The sequence below is a fragment of the Pteropus medius genome, unplaced genomic scaffold (assembly GCF_902729225.1).
Source record: "Pteropus medius unplaced genomic scaffold, Ma_sr-lr_union100, whole genome shotgun sequence".
NCBI lineage: Eukaryota > Metazoa > Chordata > Mammalia > Chiroptera > Pteropodidae > Pteropus > Pteropus medius.
In genome coordinates this window covers 1,999,866-2,023,913 of record NW_024343578.1, presented here as the reverse complement: position 1 = coordinate 2,023,913, position 24,048 = coordinate 1,999,866, and the positions used below count along the sequence as shown (strand labels likewise).

Below are 24,048 nucleotides of genomic sequence, written 5' to 3'. Positions count from 1 at the left end.
ATACTTCAATTAAAAAAAAACTATTAAATCTATTGGAGTTCAGGACAGGAATGGCAATGTGGCCTTTGCACACATACATGCACACGCACAAGGCATTTGAACCTGTACGTGGTTTCAGTATCTTTCTCAATAGAGCAATTCATAGAGCTGCCACTAAAAGTGGGGAATTGGAGTGTGAAATAAACCATATTTAATCTTATGGACAAGAGTTTGCTTTTATTACTATTACTACTACTATTACTGATATTATTTTCTAATCAAAGAAAGGAACAAGTCATAATTGGGCAGAGTTAAATTGACTGAAAAGTGTAAGAAATGGAAAATTTGAATGTGGATTTCCCCACTCCAGAGCTGACTGCCCTTGGAAGAAGAGGTTGAAATGGGTAAAGCATCACTGATGTCAGCAACCCATCCTCAAAGGGCTACCAACAGCATCCTCAAATGAGTGCATTTGGCAGAGTTTGGCCATCATGCCTGTGGAACAGGTGTTTCTTCTGGGGCCTTCCAAGGCCTGTGCTTTGCAATAGGAATTTAATTCTGGCTTAGTTTGAATTTTAATTAAAAAGGGAAGTTTTAATTTTGCTTACAAATTGTGAAAACAAGACTTGAGGCTGCAATTGTGCCAACAACACAGCTGTAGAAATTAACAAGCTCAAACCTAAAAGAAGGGAAAAAACACCCTGCATAATCTTGGAACAATTAAGTGGGGTCTTTTATGTTTTCATTAAGTAAGTCTAGGCACCTGACATCTTCCCACTAAGAGGCACAGAGACTCCAGCCTTCACCTCGTGGAGCTGTTTGCCCTACACGCAGCATCTGTCCCCTGAGACTTGCCTGTCAAATGTCTGCTTTGTCAGAGTCAACATTTTCCAAGAGCTGTGGTCAGGAGGGCATGCATGATTCCCCCTGGAGTTCACAGAAATTTAAACAATAAGCATCTTATTAAAGATAACATTATAATAAACAGTGGCTTATTAAAGTTCCAATGTCACCAAATTGCAATCTGCTTTGATACACTCAACAGAGAGTAAATTTAATGCAGATGTTGCTGAAATTAAAGCATGGTGGGTGGCTGAGCCACTGAGGAAGCCACAAGGACATCTTACCATCTTACCATGTGGCATTTAGATGAAGGTGGAACAGATAATAAACCACAGGTCATTTGTTTTCTCAGTTGCCAGGAAGTTCTCAAACTATGGTTTTAAGGACATTTGAAAATGAAGGTATACCAGTTATCTCAGGCTGCCGTAACAAAATATCATAGGCTGAGTAGTTTAAACAACATACATCTATCTCTCATAGTCCTGGAGGCTGGGAAGTCCAAGATCTGGGTGCCAGCAGATTTGGATCTTGGTGAGAGCCCTCCTTCAGGCTTTCAGATGGCTACCTTCTCCCTGAGTCCTCTCATGGTAGAGAGAGAGGAAGCTCTGGTGTTTCTTAGTCTTCCTAAAAGGGTGCTAATTCCATCACGAGGGATCCACCCTCCTGACTTTATTTAAACCTAATTAACTCCCAAGGGCCACACTTCTTAATACCATCACATAGGGGTTAGGGCTTCAACATATGAATTTTGGAGGACACAGATATCAGCCTATAACAAAAGGGAATCCTCATAGAGGGTTTATGTAATAGAGGAGAATCATAATGTATGTTGTTTTTTTTTTTATCAGTTAGAACAGTTGACTCAAATGCTTACAGTTTTATGACATTTGTGACAGAATTTTGACTTTGTAAAATTTCTGCATTTTTTTCTGTGTTATTATAGACATAGGTCACAATCCTCCCAAGGGATTTCACTGCTCTGATCAATGTCAGGGCTCAGTTCTGAAGAGAGAGTACATCTCTTGTCTCCTGGACATCACATGATTATGGGAAAAGTGACCCATGGGCATTTTTTGCTAGGATATTTCTCTTTTCAGGATGCATCGTTTCATATTTAGAGTTAGGTATAATAGTATAAATCGGTGATAAGCATGTGTGTTCTTAAGCAGAAGGGCTGTTTCTTTATTCTTACAAAAGTGCACTTGAATTCTCGCTTTGTTCCATGCTTTGTGTAGGGCCCCGAGGATAAAATGGTGAACTGGACAGAAAAGGTCTCTGCCCTTATGAAGCTCCCTCTCGTGGGGAAATGCATTCATTAGGAGTTTTGGTTTCAAGTGACAGAAACCCAGTTACAACTAGCTCCGGCAAGGGACACATTTATTGGCTCATGTAACTTGAAATCTAGGGAGTGTGCTGTTTTGAGACACAGCCAGATTCCAGTAGTCAGCAATTTCATTTGGATTTTGAATTTTTTCTTTAATCTCTCATCTCTACCTTTTTCTATTCCGATGTGTTTCACTAGCAGGTGATCTCCTCATGATGGGGAACATGGCTGTGGACAATTATGGTTCGAGGGTGAGAGAGAGACTCTGTCTCAGTAGTTTGGATGAAAGCCCAAGGATTAGTCCGATCTGGGTCACATGCCTACAAGCTGAAGCCAGGGAGACTGGACAGTGGGTAGGACCAGTCAGCTGAAACCATGGGATTATTCAGGATTACTGTGGCCTTGCCTGGAGTGGATACTCAAAGGAAGGAACAATGACCACCAGAGGGAAAAAGACAGGCGAACAGGTCCTCATGTTACAGTGTGTTTCATGCTAAGGTGGGAGAAATAGAGGTGCTGGGGGATCATGGAAAAAGAGCAACAATCCCAACTTCCGGAGGTGAGAGGAAGTTCTTACTGGAAAGAGAATTTTAGTTAGCATCGCCCTAGTAGCATACCTGTGATGGTGTCCGTTTCTACATAGATTTGCACAGACCTCTACGAGTTCGACTTATGTCCCGTGGGCATGTGGCAGCACTTTTGTTGTGCTGTTTAAAAGAACTTTCCAACAACTGCGATGTTGGAAATGTTCTGTATCTGTAGTGTCTAACATGGTAGCCACCAACCACATGTGGCTATTGAGCGCTTGAAATGTGCCTACTGAGAATGAGAAACTAAAATTTGAATTTTATTTATGTTTAATTAATTTAAAGTTTAAGTTAAATAGTAACATGGGGCTAGTATCTACCATGATGAACAATGTAACTCTGTAGAGAAAGACTTTTATGGTCTGATACCCAATTTCCAAGGTACTACTGGTCTTAACTTTTAGAGCATGTACTGCGAAAGGGACTTACTGAACAGAACTTCAGATAGGCACTTCTGAGCAACAACAAGAACCAAGAATAAAATGCTGTTAAAGGGCCTTTGAGCTCTGTAGGATTGGTTATTCAGGGCTTATCGAAGCTCTTTTAATTTCAATTTCAACCTTGGGAGCCTTTGGGATTGCTGTGAATATTAACATTCATACTAATGATAGTGATAATGGCCCCTGTTTATCGAGTACTCTGCTGGATGCTTATATAAGCATTGCCTGACTTAATCTTCACAATGATTCTGAACTGGAGTTACTGTAATTCTTATTTTACAAATGAGAAAACAGGCCTAGAGATCAACAAACCCAAGTCACACTAACAGAGGAAAAGGGAGTTGGTGATTGTGTTAATACTTCAGCCACCCCTTTTTTCTTTTGTTCTCATGGTGGTTCTCACCCTACAGGGAGTTCATTCCTATATAAGACTTGATGATCACAAAGGGAATTGATTTTTTTATCCTCTGTCATGATTTCTGTGCCAAACGAAGGTGAGAGCTGATTCATAGTATAGCCATGAGGAGGGAGACAGATGGCTAAGTAAAGAGCTCCCTGCAAGTTTGGACTCATACGAGCTAGTAATACATCAAGTGTAGGTTCTGTGCACAGCATTACTTTGTGTTTATTATCTTGCTCATATTCCTCACCAAGCTCAGGGTTAGCGATCAGTACAGTGTGTTTGATATTGGAGTTCTCTTCCTTGACCAGCTCAACAGGACCATGTCAATGAATGATCAAGGAAAGCCATAGTTCATAACTGTCATAGCAACTCTCTTGTTACATATTCATTTATCACAGTGAATGATTTCTCAAGAGATTGTTAAGGAGGATGGCATTGATTAAATGAAAGAGCTTTTATTCTGGAGGAATGCACAGCCAGTGTCTCTGAAGACACTTTAAAGCCAAATTTGCCTACAACTCAACTCATGCTGGAAGTTAGCATTTCATTAAAGACTGGCTATTTTAGAGCTTATGTTGTATTGGAAGGTATTTATTTAAACTTTAGATTTGGGGCCAAGTAAAAAACGTTTGTTGAAAGAATTGGGCAAAAGTTACCCAGTTAGGGATAAATGCAACATCTGCTTCCTCTCTATTTTCCTTACTTTCTTTCTGCATCTTTCTGGACTTTTTGCTCTCAGATAAGGAAAAGAAATCCCAAGTTGCAATGGGATAGTTTGTGTTTGTTCAGGTGGTGGGTTATGGAGATGGCTTGGCTGTCATTGGTAGTGCTGGGGAAGTTTTATGAAAGAGATGGCACTAAAGAGAAAAGAGAAGCAATGGGCTAAGACACCCTTCGATTATGAAAAGGGGAGATTAGAGCCAAGTAGTCGTAAATTCAGAGGCCAAAAAGATATTTGGATTTCTATTGTGCTATTTATTGTAGTTCTTAATTTTGATGGGCAGTCTTAAAGCTTTTTGACACATGGAATTACATTGGCAGCATGTGGCTTGACTTTCAGACAGTGTTGTATGGCCCCACTATTCATTTACATGTGCTGAAGTAGAACATGAAATCATATGTTATCTGTATGTAGGTAAAAGTAATTTCTTTCCAATATTAATTTATAATGACTTCGGGGGACAAACTACGGGGTGTAGGAGTGTCGAACAGTCTTTTAAATTCAATCAGATGTGAGCATTTGAATCTGCAGTAGATATTTTGACATTATTTTCAGTTTCACCTAAGGATATGCTGAATGTTCTAGAGACCCTGTCCTCTTAAAGCTGAGAAAGGTGGGCTAGCAATCACTGATGCTGATAATGAAGCTTACAGTGCCTCAGAGAGAAGGCTGGATGGCAGCTATGTCGGCTGAACTGCATCATTCCTCCTGTGTTAAGATTCATGCCCCATCCAGCCTGGGAGGAATCTCAAAAGGGATATTGGCACTTGCAGACATTATGGAGCTTGTGGGGATAGTTCTTGTAAGTGACAATTCTTTGGATCTCAGAGTTGGCTCATTTGAGATGAGCCAACTGTTATTTCTTGGAATTTGAAGTTACTTGAAAATTTTCAAAATACCTGTGTGTACAAAATATATGCTTAAAAGTTGGTATGTCTTTGGGGGAGATAGTACCATCTGGAATAGGATTTCCTGAAGTCTGTCTCCTAAAACGTTTTGTTGTGAGCTTTTTTGTCTTTTGTGGGGAGTTGAAGGGCTCAGTGGTCAAATTAGTTTGGTAAATGCTGCCTCTGCTGTCCCAGTCACAGAGATTCAAGATGCACTTAAGCAGATTAAAGGCCCTCAGATATTCCTCCTGTGGCCTAGAAACCAGTTTTAGTTTTATTCTTTTAACTCATGCTAACGTCCTAGAGAAGTCTTCATATCACAACCCTTATGGAAATGCCTGCATAAGAAAAAGAGCAGTGGCATGAGATTTTTGAAGATCATGTCCTTGTCCTAATTAGAAATCTCAGGAAAAGATGTTGAATTCTGAGAACCTTGGAGTCCCTGCCGTGAAATAAAGGTTTTGGCCCAAATGCCAGATTTGAGCAAGTTGGCTGCCAAGGCCCATCCAGCCCTGATTTTGAGACAAGGTGTGGTCTTTATTATCACATCCTGGGCAGCTGTTGCTAGAACTGCCTCAAGGGACTGTCTTCATCCCCACTCAGTATGAACCTCATGTCCTGACCAGGGAGGCCTGGGCCTGAAGGTTCCTGCTGCCATCAAGCTCCTTTCTTCTTGCATAGATGTTCTTCGTGCACGACTACACCATCATTCCTTTGGTTCTTTGAATTTTGCATGCTTTTCTCAGCCCCAGAACCTTTGCAAACATTGTTCTTTCTGCCTGGGGTATTCTCTGTGGCCACACTTCACTTTTGTTTTAAAAGCCCTTCCCATATGTAGTGGGTTGAATAGTATTTCCACCTCAAATTCATGTCCACGTGGAGCCCCAGAATGTGGCATTACTTGGAAATGGGGTCTTTTGTAGCTATAATCAGGTAAGGTGGGATGAGATCATACTTGATTAGGATGCGCCCTAAATCTAAACTAATGGGTGTCTTTATAAGAGGAGAGGACGCAGGGACACCAAGGGAAGATAGCCATGTGAAGACAGAGGAAGAGGTTGGAGAGAGTTACAAGTCAAGGAAGACCAAGGGTTTCTGGGAGCCACCAAGAAGCTAAAAGAGGCAAGGAAGAATTCTTTCCCAGTGACTTCAGAGGGAGCATGGCCCTGTTGGCACCTTAATTTTGGATATCTATCCTCCAGAACTGTGAGAGAATACATTTCTGTTAAGCCATCAGTTTGGAGAACTTTGTTACCTCAGCCCTAGAAAAATAATATACTGTCATTCTACTCTTGGCTTAAAGAAAGATGCCTCTTCTTTAAGAATCATCTTTTATACACTAACGTAGTCTGAGGTACTTCTCCTTCCTGACATCTCTGGTTCTTGTGATTTCTTATCTATTGTCTACTTCTCTGCTAGATGTGAAGCTTCCAGAGGTCCATCTTTCTCAGTCATTGCTGTATGTCTACAACTGGCAGAGTATGTGGAGTTTGATGAGAATTGTGATTCATAGACAAAAGGCTCTGGGGTCATCCCATTTGTTCCACTTTCTCTCTGGAATTGTATCCCTTACAGACTTTCCCAGCAGACTAATTTCATATTGACTTTTTAAAAAGCACTAAGCTTCAACAGTGACTGGGAGGAGTTACAAGCCCATTTGCAGAGAAATGATCTGAATCCAGGAGAACATGAGTGTCATTAATTCCTTTCCTCTGGGCCCTGGCGTAAATGCTGGGGCAGTAAAAGAGAATTGCACATTTTCTCCTCCTAGTGGAGCACGTGGTGATGGGGAGGGTGGATAGTAGAGTAAGGGATGGGGTGGAGGGTGATCAGATATGCTTGTGTTCTAAGAACACTCGCCACAATTCAGTTCAAGAAATACCCACTGACACCTACTATGAGTCAATACACTAAAAAAAAATTCTCTTTATGTTGGACTCAGACCAATTCTCTGTGGAATTACACATTGGAACAAACCTAGACTCACCATGAATATGATTGCATTGTGTGTCAAGACTGTGATCCTAGCTGTATTGGCTTTATACAGTATGTCAGATGTTTTTAAAACAAATTGCATTCTTGTCCCTTAGTGTACGATATCATGTCAGTTTTATTTTATCTTCATTACCTAATGACCTTCAATTGGCAGTGGCTTCTCATACGTCTTTGTTTTTGATTTGTTACAAGGAACTCATTAAATTAGGCACATTTGCAGGTGGAAAATGTAGGTACAGGAAAACAGAACAAAATGACTTTTTGTATTACAAACTACCATGTCACAGTTATCTGTGTAATAATTTGAGGATGTTATCTGAAGCACATGCTTATTATTAGCTCAGAGTGGTCCAGAAAGCTGGCCATTATTAATTGGAAAGGAGAATCTCAGTGCTATAATCTGAGTCACTAATTTTTCCTGAGAAAATATTTTTTTTCCGTTCTAATTTTCTTAACTCCAAGGTCTGTGTGTTATATCTTCCATCCTTGAGCAGCACCAATGGTTGAAAACAATGACTTTCTAATTTTTAGGTAGCAAACACTTTTCTTTTTAAATGAAATTTTATTCTTAAAAACTAAGTTATAGGTAGAGAGTGTCAATCTTGGGCATAACCTGACCAGTCTGCAAACCATGAGACTAAGGGTATTGGATACGATTTTACACATGGGAAAAACTTTCCAGGCTTCAAAGCCTGAAATTCAAACCTCGTTATACAGCATAACTAGGGCCATTTTATTTCGTTTCAGTGTAGAAGGCCAGGCCAAAATTCCTGACTTTAAAAACAGGAGTGAGGAGAGAACAGACCTTTGCATATTCTGAGAAAGAAACATATCAAATGTTTTCCACCCCGTATGCTATAGATATTACCTTACCCTGGTCCGGGGGTAGGGCCAAACTCTGCCCAGAGATTTATGAATGGTGCCACTAGGTCCAACAACTTGAGGAATATCGAGAAATGACCTTGGCTAACTTTATCATTAGCCATGAGAAGGAGCTCGATCACGTCCTTTCTTGATGGACAGTGCATCACTAACAATGTCACCACTCTCCGGCAGTTCTCGGAGCAAGTGAGCTAAGGCCAGTTGGCTGTAGTCTCACAGCCCTGAAGCACCTTCCCAGAGCTGGTGATGGAGCATGTGAGGAGCCCCGGGGTTGGTCTTCGCATGTGATTTTCCACCCTGTCCCTTAAATCAGCAAAGCAGAGCAGTCTTGAAATGCTATGAATAAACATTTGAAGTTTCTGGGTTTCTTATAACTCCATTTTTCTTCTAGGGATTAAATGGGAACCAGATGAGAATGGAGTCATTGCTTTCGACTGTAGGAACCGAAAATGGTAGGAAATGGTCAAACTTTTTGGTTATTTATTTTTTTTAAGAGAAAAATTGCAGAGAGGTTCAACATTCATTTTTACTTAATTTTCTCCTGTCCTAGGTACATCCAGGCAGCGACTTCTCCAAAAGACGTGGTCATTTTAGTTGATGTCAGTGGCAGCATGAAAGGTCTCCGTCTGACTATCGCAAAGCAAACAGTCTCATCTATTTTGGACACACTGGGCGATGATGACTTCTTCAACATAATTGCTGTGAGTGTGGCTGTTCTGAGATTTCATTGCATTTTGGGTTCCTTTGATCTTTCAGCAGCAATGGTTACTTTATTACTGCTTTTGTATATGCATTAGATGCCCCAGGATGAGGACCCGTTATTCCCCTGCAAGTTCACTGAATCATGCTAGTCAAGGGGTTTTGGGAGCCTGCAGTGCAGTTGGTCACATTTCTTCTCCTAACCATGAAGGCAGGTGCTGTCATCTGGAAGAGTAGCACCGGATTTGGTTTTCTTGGGGAGCCAACCTTTTCAGAACTTGGGGAATTAGACCTGGCAAAATTTTCCTTGTGAAACTGCTAGATTTCTTATGTGAAAATTAACTTTAATCTAGATTAGTTTGATGACAATGATAGTAATAATAATCAGAAGGATAAAAAGACTAAAATATGGAGAGCAGTTAAAAGCTCACAGAACATTTTATCTCAGCTTCAGAAACAAAAGTGGCATGTATTAAGTGCCTACTGTGTGCCATTTACTTAACTCTTCATATGTGCATCACCTCTGTTCCTCACAGCAACTCTAGGTGGTAGCAGTGGTTTTGGTGGTGTCTGTAACTTGCCTGAGGTCACAGATCTGGGAAGTGGGGAATTTGGGAACCAAACTCAGGCAGTGACATCCTCTCTGGAAAGAACACTGATTCAGCTTTCCATCTCCAGTTCTTTCTTCTCTTCTCCCCAGTTCTGTGGTTTGATTTTCATCATGTCCATTATGTCTCTCCCACTCCTTTCACAAAGATTATGGCACAAGAGCCTGGTTCTTTTCCTTGTGTACTTAACCAAGTGCACAGGTCACCTGTGCTTTGCCGCATCACCTTTATCTGGGACATGGAGTAGCTGCAGCAGGCAGAGGAGGCAGTGTGGTGAGGCGTACAGAACTTGGGCACTGGAATTGGGGCTTAGTTTTGAATCCTGGTTCTGCCACATACAGCTATGCTTCTTGGGGCAAACCACTTGAGTGTCATCGTCAACCCACCAGCTGGGAAGCCAGTATAATCACATCACCCACAAGGTTGTTGCCAGGATTACCTGAGCTGGCGCACAGAAGCCATGGCCAGTGATAGGATATGAAGGAAGGGGAGCTGTTTGGAGAGTAGTGTGGACACGCTCCAAAATTGCTGTTGCTGTGGTCTGGCTTCCCTGAGCCTCTGAGCAGAATGTGTCATCAAGGTACCTTATTTCTGGGCAGCCTTCTACATGGGCATGACTCCCACTTTTATTCACTAGGCAGAGGGCAAGGGTGTTCCAATGGCATTGGGCTTGCAGAGAGGATTGCTTGAGTTAGTGTCCTGCCTGTGTATGCTTCTGATAAGATTCTAAGCAAAAAGATACAATCACAAGGCACCATGAATTATAGCTTAAAATTTTAAAAAGCCCTAAAGAAGAAAGGGAAAAGAAAGAGAACATAGAGTACATGGTAGCAGGGGTTAGTCTTATTCATTGAACTCTCCTGAGTGCATAGGACAGTGCCTGGTAAATAGTAGGAGTTTCAATATTTTTTGAATGAATAACGCCAGTGACTGCCTTCCATAGAGCACCTACTGTATGCAAGGCCCTTGCTAAATACCCTTATCTCATTGGATCTTCTCCTAGCTTTGTGCTAAGTGGCACAGAGACAAAGGCAGCAAGAGGTATAAATGACTGACTTAAGGTCACAAAGCCAGAAAAAGGCACAGTGAGGACTCGGAAACTGACTTTACCTCCTCCTGCTTCCTGAGCAGAAGTGAAGAGAATGTAGTTGAGCCACTCAACCATCTTACTATGAAACTCTATGGCCAGGGGTACAGTTCTTTCGAAGGGAACTTTCAGATAGAACTTTGGGTTTCTAAATCAAGAGTTAAGTTACTGTAGATACCAGTCTCATTGTGAATACGCAAGTATAGCCTGATCCCCACAGATCCTGAAGCATTTACAGATAAGAAGCAGCTAATTTGGGACTATCTTTCTTATTAATCTTTAATTACTCATTACAGAAGTATCAGAAATTTGCATAATAAGAAGAGCTAACTAATTACATCCTGAATCCCTTATCAGTCGAGATTTATTGTTCTGTTAACAAAACCAATCGATTGAAATAATCTCTGTAAGTTCATTAAGATATACAAACAGTATCAACTCAATAATGCAGAGAGAGTGATTAAGATAATTAAAAGTAGACATGCCAGTTATTAGAGAACAGTTAAGGAAAAAATTATTTTTTTACCCCAAATTGTCCCTTTTATAGAAACCCATTAGACGTTCCGTTAACCCTCACTATACATCTGTTAGCTAGTTTTCAATATAAATGATCAGCTTTAAGACTATATACATTATTATTTCAATAACTAGAAAGATTCTCTGAACATTTTTATTAGAAGCCTCTATATTAAAATCATAAACTCTGTTCCCCTAATGGGTAAGGTAATGGATCAAACATGTTAGTGGATTTATATCAAAAGCCTGAGGTCAAAAAAGGAACCACTAATTAATAGTAACTTTTACACTTTGATTGCTTTTAATATAGGCAACATATGTAAAAACTTAAACAATTCAGAAATGTTCCCATTCCCTTTTCATTTGGCACATATTCTTTTGAATTTTTCTATGTATATGAACAAACATAATTTTTCCACAAAAATAGAATCATATTTTACAGAATATTCAGCAACTTGCCTTTATACCCATATTGTAATCACATGTATTTGAAAAGCAGGGCATTCTATCACCTATAGTTGACATTAATTTTTTAACTGGTCCCTTTTTGCTGGACATTATGCTTTTACTGATCTCTTTTCTACTCAAGAGTGCTACAGAGAATGGACCCTTGCATTTGTATTTGCAAGGTTGTGTGTGCTTCTACTGAATAAAATCTAGAAGTGAAATTGCTGCACCAAAGGGCATGCACAGAAATATTATCAGAACATCCACTAAGTAGGGTATAATGTTTACATAATTAGAAACTGTATTAGTTGGCTCCATCTTTTGTAACAAAATACCATAGACTAGGTAGCTTAAACAATAGAAATTTATCTTCTCACAGTTCTAGAGGCTGAAAAGTCCAAGATCAAGGTCTGACAGGATTTTGTTGCTGGTGAGAATTCTCTTTCTGCCTTGCAGACAGCCGCCTTCCCTCTTTGTGCTCACGTGGCCTTTTCTTTGTATGTGCACATAGAGAAAGAGAAAGAGCATGCTCCCCTATGTCTTTTCTTGTAAGGGCATGATCCCATCACAAGGGCCCCACCATCATGATCTCATCTAACCCTAATTACATTCCAAAGGCCCCATCTCCAAGTATCACCACTTGGGGTTTAGGGCTTCAGCATAGGATTTAAGAAGGGAGGGGCACACACATTTGGTTCATAATACCAACATTTCGACATTCCAAAATAGGAGATTTGTAATTGGCAAATCATCATTTGCATTTCCTCGAACCGTCTCTCCCAATCCCAAGTGTAATTTACCAGTTTTGCCTTTCCAAACTGTGGTGGTGTTTTGTTTTGTTTTGTTTTGTTTTTCTCCATCACCTTCTGTTCCCATATGGACAAAACTGCTCCAGGAATATGATGTTTTTCTTTAATCTATTTAAAATGGTCACTTGCCTCTGTCTAGAGGGGGACTCCACTGCAGGCTGGTTTAAGTGCAAGGGGATGGAATATTTGAAACTCCACGCACAGTGCCCTGCCAGTCTGAGTACATTGTTCTTGTGGGCTGGATTCCATTTACGGGAGAGGACATTATCATTTCACCCTTCATCACCCTGTCAGCTTTCTCTTGCTTGCTAGGTAGATGTGTTTAAGGAGACGTTTCAGTGTTTTAGAGAGAAAGTAAAGAATATAATCTTTACATTCAGTTGGATGGCCTCGTGCATTGTAGGTTTTTGTTTGTAAAAATCTAATTCATCATTGCCATTTGATTTTCAGTGCCATGACGGGGAAGAGAGGGGATAGATTTAAGTAGCGGAAAAAGCTTTCCTTGGCCATTCCTGTCATTTTTGCATATTTGTATTAAGTTTATTGCTAAATGCATCTGATGTATTAAATTGAAAAGCTTCCAGTCCAGATCTTTCCAGAGAATAAACATGAAAAGATAGTGTTAAAAACTGTTTTAACTTTCATGGGCAGGGTATTACAGAATCTATCTAAGACTGATGAACTAAATGATTGAATTATAAAAGAATAGTTGAAATATGAGAGTGATTTTGTGCATTCTAAGTTAAAATTTAAGGTCAAACTACTGGTGCATGAAGAGAGATGTCTCTGACAAGAAGAAAGGCATATTTTTCTGATTCACTTTGAAGTCTAACTCCAAGCCATGCATTAAATTAACAATATTATCATAAAAATGAGGGTGCTAATTCTGTCCTGTTCAATGCTGAAATTTGAAAAATGATTTTACAGAAGTCTAAAGCCATGCATTAAATGAATACAGTATTAACTGGGCTGATATTATTAAATCAATTTAAATGCCTCCTGCAGCTCATGCTTGTGCAGAGTCGAATAGAGAAGAGCATCATTTGTTAGTTCAACCCAGAACTTTCTGGTGCCCTGGTTTTAATTTGCAGAATTTTCTTTAAAACCATTTCTTCAGTGCTTTGCCTGCTGTGGATTTGATTTTTAAAGTAATCGATTCCGTATTAAAAGTATGAGGATGGTATTTTCTTCCAGTGCTCATTTGTCCTATACTACTAAGTCGTGTTTCAAATTACACAAGAAACTTTTGTAATGCAAAAGATCCCTGGGATTCCTTGTGTTCGTGAAAATATTGTAGGTTCATCTGCTTCATTACATAATCCTTATACATTTTCATTCTAAAGGTTATTTAATCAAAAGTGCACCAGTAAAACCATAAAAATATTTAATGGCATTCCAGCAATTCTACATCAGTTTTCTTGCATTGTATGAGCATGCCAACATTTTAATCTATGGATTTTGTGGAATTTAGGATTCTCTAAAACGTACCCACTCACTTCCTTAACTTTTTGTTTATTTATCTGTTTCTTGACAGAGGGTCTCTCTGTGTCAACCTCCCCACTCCCGCCCGCCCCGCCCCCCCCTCCAGGCTTTGTTCCTCTTCTTTTCTGTCAGTAAACTTCTCTACAATGTTGCCTTTTTGTTTCTTTGTTCTGATTATTTATTCATTTAACAAATGCTATTGACTACTAAGAGTTATGTACTAGGGCTGTTTTTATAAATAAAGAAGGCGGGTTGTCTCCTCCTGTGGCCCTTGATGTTTTATGTGTGTGAGTGTCCGTGTGGGAGCAACCAGGAAGCAGGTCCTCACAGTAGACTGTGGCCAGTGCAATTTTGGAGAGAGGCAGTGAAGGGGCCTGGGAGAGCACAGAGCTGTGGTGCTCAACCAGCTGGCATCTCAGTGATGGCTTCTTGGCAGAAGCGATGACTAAGTGAATACTTCAAGATAGGTAGGCATTAGCCAGGCATATGCAATGAGGTTGCACAGGAGGAAGGAGAACTGAGGAGAAAATTGCTGTTTTCAGGTTCTAGTAACTCCCGTCCCATAGCCAGGAAATGTAGCCCTGGTTCGACTGACTGAAAGGAGTTCTGGACTTATTGGAGTCAAGGTGAGTGTAAGAAGTGGAGTGGATGGATGGGCCTATTAGTGAAAAGAATGGGCCTGGACTGAGAGGGTCAAGCCGGATCACACAAGTCTGGTCCATCACATAGAGGGATTGAGACTTCATCTGGAGGCAACAGCACATGGAAGGAACCTCAGCTGCAGGGTGACATGTTGAGAGGTTCCCTTAAAGTCTCTCTCTTCTCAGTTGCGTCTTCCCTCCCCTCATTCTCTCTATTTAGGCAACTAATGATTTTTTGTTAGGTCTGAAAGCTTCCATCGATTAAGTCCAGCTTCTAACATTAAGCAGGTTTCAGAATCCTCAGTACCATCCGGAACCCAAAGTCAGCTAATCCTCTTCTCTCTGGTCTCTGGGCTGTGATTTATATAAGCCGATGTGGAGACACAATTCTACACTAGTGCTGAAGCTTGCGTGAATCTTGGTGAGCGAGTCCAGCCCATTTGTTCTTTGTTTTTAGATCTTTCTCCAAAACATTCTGGCCATTTATTTAATAAAACTTAAAACTTACCTTTTCTATTTTAGATCATCATTGAAATTCCCATAGAAGATTTTGCTGTATCTTTAAAGTGGGAGATGTAGGGAATGCTTACAGAGATTGGGCAAATGAAGGAAGAGGAGGATGGCAATGTGTCCCTTGCTATCAGAGAGTAAAGTTTGGTGGTTGGCACAGAGGAGAGGGAGGTATCATTCCTGTGAGATGAGAGTAGTGGGGATGTAGTCTAACACTTGAAGAAAACCATGGCTTTATCTCAAGCCTTTTTTTGGGGGGGGGGGAATATAACACTGCAGCATCACAAATAAGCACTTTTTATCACGAAAAGGAAAAACAGATATTATCTTCAGATGTAACGAGCATATTCTTTTACTAATGAAAGCAAGAATAAGCAGTTCCTGATCACTCCACAGTGATGATCAAGTGCAAATTTAGCCAGTTTGTTGTATGCCTGGCATACCACAAGTGCTTAGCTAGCATTCAGTGAGCAAACACAGAAACAAAGGATTCCCTGGTAGACACCTTCCGGGAGAGGATTGGTGATAAGCTGGGTGCACTGTCTGGCTCACAGTCAGCCAAAGACCCAGGTCACTGAGAGGGTTCAGAGGGTGTCATGGAGTGGGACAGTATGTAGCCACACACTGTGGCGGTTTCTTTCTCTGGTATTTAGACAGTCACATGTGCCTACTGAAGCAGAACTGGTGAAGCAGTTCTCTCCAACAAATGCAGAGTCTGTACTCTCTGGAAGAGGTCAGGAGCATGTGAGCCCTGTTCCAAAGAGTGAGTCATTGCCATCGCCCTCCACTGCCCATCCTTCTTAGCAAGTACCAGATCAGGTGGAGGGTACATCTGTCAGTCTTTGTCTCTGTGTAGCACACATCATATACATATTTTTTGTTTCTCTTACTTTTTTGTGCACTTACATCAGATGCTTTCTTTCTCTTTCTTCAGTGCCAAATTCTGTGTTGAGTCTACTGAATTATCTCATTTTATCCTCACAGTGAGATCATGAGGGAGGTACAATTACAATCCCCAATACAAACACTAAAGCCCGGAGAGCTGAGATTTCTTGGCCAAGGTCACCCAGCTGGTGTGTGGCAGAGCCAGGATGTAAACCCAGCCTTTCTGTCTCAGTTGCCTTAGCTCTATTGCTCTACCCTATGTGAATCAGGGAAGGAGAACCAATCAGGCAAGAGAAGGGGAGAAGGAAACCAACAATGACTGGGGCCTTGTGTCTACAGCTATTTTTAAGCTCTTTAAGGGGTATAAGTTCTTTGTCCATCTCCTTACCATGTGGATGGGCCTGCTGGACCATCTCCAGGGCAGTCTGGACCCTCTCCTATTCTGCTAAGAGACTCTTCCCATTTCCCAGAAAATTCAAGAACAATTTACCACTTTGAGGGGAAAAAGGGCCGGTTGAGTTTCTCTTTAGGATTCAATTCTGGTAGTAGGAAGGAGAAAAAGCAAATACTGAAGACAGTTCCATCTGGCTGGTGATAATGTACATTGCAGCCTTTTCTTCCTTAGACTATTGCTATCTGATTGTTTAAGTAGGGATGAAGGAGAACGATTTATAAGGCCGTAATACCTTAGAGTATTGAGATGATCAGATCTTCAGTTGTGTATTTAATATGGCCATCCCACATTATTGTTTCCCAAAGTAGAAATCTAGGGAACATCCATAAACATGTAGCACTGAAAGGTTTCCAAATGGAGAGTTGCTGGGAGCCTGGAAGCAGTTCCACATGCAGGGCGCCCTTGGTTTCCCTCTTGGGAGGAGCTCTGGATAGCATGGTGAGCATGGACAGCCAATGGGCCTCCTTGGCACAGCCGCCTGCTGTGCACTGTTCCCTCACATAGACGGCTGAGCCTAGCTCCCTTTGGTGATACAGACCAGATTGCTCAGCATAGCTTTATTCTGATGCAGTCAAGGGAAATTAGTCAACTGCAAGCTTGGATGATGCCACTAACAAGCTGGCGGGGGTTCAGAAGAGCAGATTCCTCCACTGTGGCCACAGCTCACACAGTAACAGTGAGTATGGTTTTGATTATTGCACATGTTCCTCCCTGATGAGGGCAAGAACTTCTTGGTCTTCTTTACTTTTAAGTCCTCTCTGCAGCCCCCCACATGCACAGGCCTTTATATTAGCAAAGCAGTTTCAGATCTGTTGCCTCATTGAATCTTCACAGGGATCCCTGGAGGGTAAATAGAAGATGAATCAGCACCTTCTTATGTATGTGAATCTGGGATCAGAAAGGTTTAGTGACTTCCCTAAGACCACACAGTGAGTACATGGCAGAAATAGAAGTTGGACCTGTATCCCGACTCCCAATTCAGACTGTACAATCTCAAGAATCAATTTCGAGAGTGTATATTAGGCAGAATGTAGATGAAATTTTAAAATTTACCTGAAAAGTGGAGTTGAACAGTTTGGGGCTAGAAGTTACAGATCGACCAAATGAATGTTGCTTCAGCATATAGGCATCTCATAACCCCATGGAAGAAGCCTGGAGGAGGACAGCTGCAGTTTTGGTACAGTGGTTCAGCAGTGTCATCAAGGACCCACACTGGCTCCATCTTTCTGCTCTGTCTTCCTTGAACTTTGCTGTCCACTTTTAATCTTGTCACTCATGGTTGCAAAATAACTTGCAAATGCACAGTAGTATCCCAAGCGGAAAGGAAGGCAGTCGATATAGGAGAGTTTTCCTTTAATGAAAAGAAAAGAATTTCATGGAAACTGCCCAGTAAACCACCACTTACATTTCATTGGCAGAGAATGAGTCACTTCACCACCCCTAACTGCTAAGACAGGCTATGAAAGCATGTATTTAGCAGAGGGGGACCAGATAGCTATGATTGGCTAAGACTGATTACACTTCAGGCGTTAGGAATGGATATACCATCACCCTGAACAAAATCAGTCAACAGGAGAGGCGGAAAAGAGGGGAATGGCTGTTTTATTTTTTTCCAGCAACTTCCAATGTTAGACCAATATGAAGTAAGAACTTTGGAGAAACTCTTCTTTAGCTTGGACTGTGCAGTTGCTTTCAGAATCTTGAGATGATGTTCCATTTGTTACCGAAAAGTTGCACTCCCATTGGTCAATGTCTGATTTCAGAATTGCATTAATGTATTTTTTCTCCTTGCTTCATTAGATGAGATTAAGCTCTAAGACCACTGAGCTATAATTTTTCAAATGCTTTCGTATGACTAGACCAAGAACAAAGGTTAAAGAAGGAGCAAACTTCAGACTGATGGGAAACACAGAGGCTTGGGGGCCAGACAGGAGAAACTGGGGGCTTTGGAGTCCTGAGGTCAATGGCTGTGAGGATAGACTGCCTGGGTTTGAATCTGGACTCCACTTTTATGTACTCCCTGGTGACTTTATGCAAGTACATCATCCTCGCTCTGCCTCAATTTCCCCACCTGTAAAGGGAGAGTAATTGGAAGTACTTACCCCATGAGGCTGAGATGTTCTGTGGTTGAAGTCTAGCCTGTGTCTAGATGAAGGAAGTGCTCAATAATGGTTAATTGCTGTTATTAGTATTAGCACTACTCCTGCTGGCTTGTATCTCAGCATGTGAAACCTGATGCATCTTAGTCGCTGTTGCAGCAGCTGAAGGTCTAGTCCTCTTCAATCTGTTCCTGCAGCGTGTCCAGAGCAATTGTTTCAAGCTCATCTCTTTATTTCACTCTCTCCCCTGCTCACAACCCTCCATGGTCTTTGGTATCCACAGACTTAAAGTTCAAACTCTTTAGCCAGACTTTGCGTGAGATCTAGGCCTGTGAGAGAAATGGTCTGGTTCCTTCCCTCTGGAGCTCTGCCTGGGACTTTGGTTGATGAAATGGAAGTGCCATGACACTCATTGAACAAATTGTTCTTGGACACCTACTGTGGGCTCAGCCCTGTCCTTGTCACATGGAATACACTGAGGAACCAGACGTGGACTCTAACAATGTAGCCCCACCTTGTGGTGAGGGATCCAGGCACCAGGTAACTAGAATTTGGGAGTATGCAGGAGAGGAGCCTCACCTGCACCAGAGGCTGCTTCCCAGAGGAGGCAGGAATGAGCTGACCTAGAGGATAAACCAGGAGTCAGTGGGAGATGCCAGAGTGAGGGCCCCATGCAGAGGGCCAGTGGTGGTAGGCCTGATAGGAAAGATGGGACATGTCAGAGGACAGAAAGCAAATTAGGGCTGGCTGGTGCTAAGTTCATGGAAAGGGCTAAGTAATGAGTAAACGTGCTACAAAGGTCAATAGATACCAAGTGTGCAGAGCCTTGCCAAGCCCTGGGCAGATTCTTCTGAAAAGCAATGAGGAGCTGCAAATGCAATTTATAAGAGATAACATAATCAGATTTGTGTTTTGAAATGACCAGTCTAATGACAGGTGCAGGGAATCATTCTTGATGAGAGAAATGAAGATAAAATGCTCAAATTTCTACTTCTTAGTTGTGAGCTTTGGACAAAAACAAATGGTCTCCTTCTGGGTATTCAGGGGTCAAAAATGACTGGAAGGCTGGCACTGGCCTGTGTGGAGGGTGGTGTCATTGTACACAAGCAATTTTATGACCAACACCCATGTAGCCCAAGAGTGATGAGCAAACATCAAGGCCTTTCCTCCATTCTGTCCTCACACATGTCTGACCAACACATGATTCCCTTGGCTCCAGGAAGCGAAGACAGAGCTAGTGCTCTATCTGCCCACATCTTGGATGCTCTTTAGATCCCACCTGGACCACGTGTTGTCAGCCATGCCCAGGAAGCCCTAGTGTTTGGATTCATCCCTGAGGGGTTATTGTTTAGCTGTGTACAGCCTGAACACTGGCAGACACCAAAACATGCTCTAAAAGGTTCTTTTTCAAACAAGAAAAGAATAAAGTCTGTTTTTGGCACTTAAGCATGATTTTCTATAGGGGCACCTACAGAAAATAGGACTCAAGAAAGTCACTTTATATGAATGAATCGAGCCTGTGATCATGCTGTTTTTGTTTATGTGTGTGTATTTTTAAATTATTAATTAGTACCTTTCAAATGCTTAATTGTTTCCTCTTGGCTGTTTCTTCCCTTTGCAGTATAACGAGGAGCTTCATTATGTAGAACCTTGCCTGAATGGAACGTTGGTGCAAGCTGACAGGACAAATAAGGAGGTAGGGCCTGCTGCTGGGTGGTTGCATCAGGGGTCATGGCACACCCTTATTGCTTTCACAGTGATCACTTATAATAATTCTGCCCTAATTTTTAGAAACTCATCAAATATACTGCCCTTTCATTGAAGACCTCAAAGCCCTAGTGCGTAGAATATTTAGGAAGAGGCACAAATGAAATCATGGCAGTAAAATAATTACATTGAGTTCAGATGCTCGCTAATTCTGAAACAATTGCATTGATTTTCTTTTTCTCTTGCTCTAAGCACATTCTCTGTTATGCTTGATATCTGTGTTGACACTACTGAAAAAATATGACTCTTGCTGAGATTTTAAAGAAAATTGAAGCCACTTATTATATTATTATTGCATGTATTACAATTGATTAAATAATTGTTGGGGAAGCTATTGGGGTAACTTGTCTCCCAGATTAGAAGGTAAGCTTTATAAAGATAGGGATGATGTCTACTCTCTGCTATATCTTCAATGCTCTGAACGTTGCCTGCTCCATAAACATTGCAGAACCAAGTGAAGACAGGTTAAAAGAGGACCTTAAGAAATGGGATAGAAGTTTCCCTTCCACTTGGAGCATTCTAGGAAAATTCCAAGAATAGATTTCTATAAAATAAATCTTGTTTCCCTTTGGCCTTTTTCAATTTCGTCAGTACAACCACCACAGCTACGAACACCACTCCTACAGAGCCAGGTGACAATTTAGGTTTAAGGTATAGCTGTAATTGCAACAATGTCACACCTTGTGGGACTCAGAGATGCCATTACTCACATTGCTTTGTTGTATCTCCTCGTTGGTTACAATAAAGTAATGCTCCTCCCCTGGAGAACAGACCCCTATGAGGTGGCTGAAGACATTGGCCAACGTAGGCCTCTATGAGGCACTGTGCATGTGCTGGAGAGAAGCCCTGGCCCAAATGGCTAGGGAGCGGCATTGGTGCTGTCTTAGATGCAGGCATTAGAAGCACTCGGTTTGGGCATTTCTGAGGGAATGAACAACAGAAGATTGAGAAAAATTTATTACAACTAGAACACAGTGAGAGGGAAAAATTATACCAGGGTTAATATCCAAGCTTCGATTTGAAAGGGAAGAAATATTGTAATGAGCTTTGTTTTTAGGAGAGAGAAACAGGTACACTATAGTTCAAAGAACAAGTATATCTAGGGAGTGTTTGTTTATGGTCATTTTCTAGGCTAAGGTAGGCAAAAATGATATAAGCTTACAGGTAAATTTCTCTAGGGAATTTACTTTTGTTTGGCCATTACCTGGGTCTGGATTCCATCCCTTCCCCAATATACTAGCATTGGGATAGCTTCAGAGCCTTAAATAGGTGTCCAGTAATGGTGCTTACAACATTAAGTAGAAAAGGTGCTTAAAACGACCAAGGCCTTCCTTAGATAACATCCCAAATAAACAAAGGGCAGTTTGCTATTTGGAGATATGAAGTCTTATGAATGAAAAATTTGTTAGAGAAGGTGGGCTAGGAATTTATTTAAAATTACCTTTGAATTTATGAGTATTGAAGGTGGGAGTAGTTTTGAATATAAAAATTAATCCAGACTCTGATTCTGCCAATATAGAGTAGCCACATTTCAATTGGATTCTCCCCCTTACAACTAAAAATTTCTGTACATAACCCAATAGGTTATAAGTAGGTATACGAAGACTCTGCAAGGTGGAAAGAAGGTGAACTGCCTAGACTAAAGACATGGAGATGAGTTTCCTGGATTTCCTTATTAATTCTCATATATCTTGAATAGAGCAATTCAGATGCCTCCCACCTAAAACAACAACAGGCATAGATCAAAAGAAAAAAAAGCTTTAGAGAAAAGCCTGTTCCCTCTAGCTAAAGGACCAGGAAAAGGTAGCATATCAAAGGACAGTCTTTGAGACAATCCTTTCCTACTTCAGCCAAACACCAGTAGACCATCCTTCCACAGTTTCACTGGGACTGAACAGGAGGTTGACCTTCCATCCCATCTACACCCCCTTGGGTCTTGTGCTACACCCCAACAGAGAGACTGACTGCTAAGAAAAAAGATTAAATAGGCCCCAGAGTATCAATTATAGAATACAAAATGCCATAGAATGCAATAAAAATATTTCTTGTTATCCCAAGAACCAGGAAAATCACATGAGTGAGAAAAGACAATCAACAGAAGCCAATATTGACATGAATCAGATGTTGAAATTGTCAGATTGCTTCAACAAGCAATTAGGAATTCTCTTGGAGCAAATGAAAAAATAGAAAATCTCAACAAAGAAATAGAAGTTACAAAAAAGAGCCAAATGGAAATTATAGAACTGAAAAATACAGTTACCAAAATAAAAAACTCACTGGATCAGCTCAACAGTAGAGTAGAGATGACAACAGATCAAATCAGTAAATGTCAGGACAGATCAATAGAAATTACCCAGTCTGAACAACAGTGAGAAAATGGACTGGCACAAAAGGAACAGAATCCCAGAGACATGCAGGACAATAACAAAAGAGATAGCATTCATGTCATGAAAGTCCCAGGAGAGGAGGGAGAGAATGGGACTGGGTAGATATCTGAAGATATATTGGCTGAAAACTTCCCCAGATTAGTGAAAGGCATAACATAAACATGTATATTCAAGAGCCTGAGCAAATTCCAAATAAAGTAAATCCATGGAAAGGCACATTATAATTAAATATAATTATATAAGGGGGAAAAAAACTTGAAAGCAGCCAGAGAGAAAGGGCATGTTACTTAAATTACTCATTTGAATGACAGCAGATTTCTTATGTGAAATCATGGACGCCATAAGGAAGTGTCACAGCATTTTTCAAGTACTGAAAGAAAAGAACTGTCAGCTCAGGATTCTATATTCAGTGAAAATATCTTTCATGAATGATGGGGAAATAAAGACATTCTCAGATGAATGAAAACCATGAGAATTTACCAGTAAATCTACCCTTAAAGAATGACTAGAGAAGCTCACCAAATGGAAAGGAAATAACAGAAAAAGGCTTGAAACTTCAGAAAGGAAAGAACATTGGAATGGGTAAAAATAGGAATAAATATAATAGAGTATGCTAATTCTCAGGAGAATCCTAATTATATTTGATAGTTGAAGCAAAAATTACAGCATCATCTGATGTGTTCTCAATGTTTGTTGAGGAAGTACTTAAGACAATTATATATAAAAAAGTATGGATGGTAAAGGGACCCGATTACAAGTGATTTCTTCATTTCACTGGAAGTGGTAAATGCTGATAACAGTAGCCCATGATGTTACATATTTATAACTAGGGCAACTGTAAATAAAACAATAAAAGAGGTATACTTAAAAATGACTTACAGGAATTTAAGTAAAGAGAAACAGGGTTGGAAAACAAAAAATGAACAGGAAAAAACCATAAATTGGCAGCCTTAAGCCCTTACATGATAACTAATTATCTTAGACATAAATGATCTAAACATACCAATCAAAAAATAGAGATTGCCCAAGTGAATTAAAAATATAATCCAGTCATATGCAGACTATAAGAAATTTACTTGAAATACAATGACATAGGTATGTTGAAAGTAAATGGATGGGAAAAGATATACAATGCAAACATTAATTTAAAAAAATAAAGGTGGTTATATTAATTTCAGGTAAAGCAATCTCCACAGCAGAGAAAATTATTAGAGACAAGGAGGGAAAATACAGAGAAATAAAAAGATTAATCCACCAGGAAGACATAACAAACCTAAATGTGTTTGGACCAAACTACAGGGTTTCAAAATACATGAAGCAAAAATTAATAGAGCTGGTGATTAGTGAAGTTGAAATCTTTTCATATATCTTTTGGCCCTTTGTATATGTCCTCTTTGAAAAATGTCTTTTCAGGTCACATGCCCATTTTTTAATTGGATCGTTTGCTTTTTGGGTGTTAAGTTGTATGAGTTCCTCATATATATGGAGTATTAACCCCTTATTGAATGTATCATTGTTTAAGTTTCCACTGATAGATGAATGGATAAAGAAGATTTGGTACATATATGCAATGAAATATTACTCAGCTATAAAAAA

The 24,048-nt window shown here is 40.5% G+C and overlaps 1 protein-coding gene across 4 annotated transcripts in view; it reads left to right on the top strand.

The window, feature by feature from the left end:
* The window catches only part of CACNA2D3 (calcium voltage-gated channel auxiliary subunit alpha2delta 3), a 793,860-nt gene that overhangs the window by 352,470 nt on the left and 417,342 nt on the right, over positions 1-24,048 (top strand). For all 4 annotated transcript variants that reach the window (XM_039867421.1, XM_039867422.1, XM_039867424.1 and 1 more), the window contains 3 exons: positions 8,453-8,513; positions 8,612-8,762; positions 19,920-19,994. In XM_039867421.1, the coding sequence (XP_039723355.1) occupies positions 8,453-8,513; positions 8,612-8,762; positions 19,920-19,994 (287 nt within the window). The remainder of the gene's footprint in view (positions 1-8,452; positions 8,514-8,611; positions 8,763-19,919; positions 19,995-24,048) is intronic.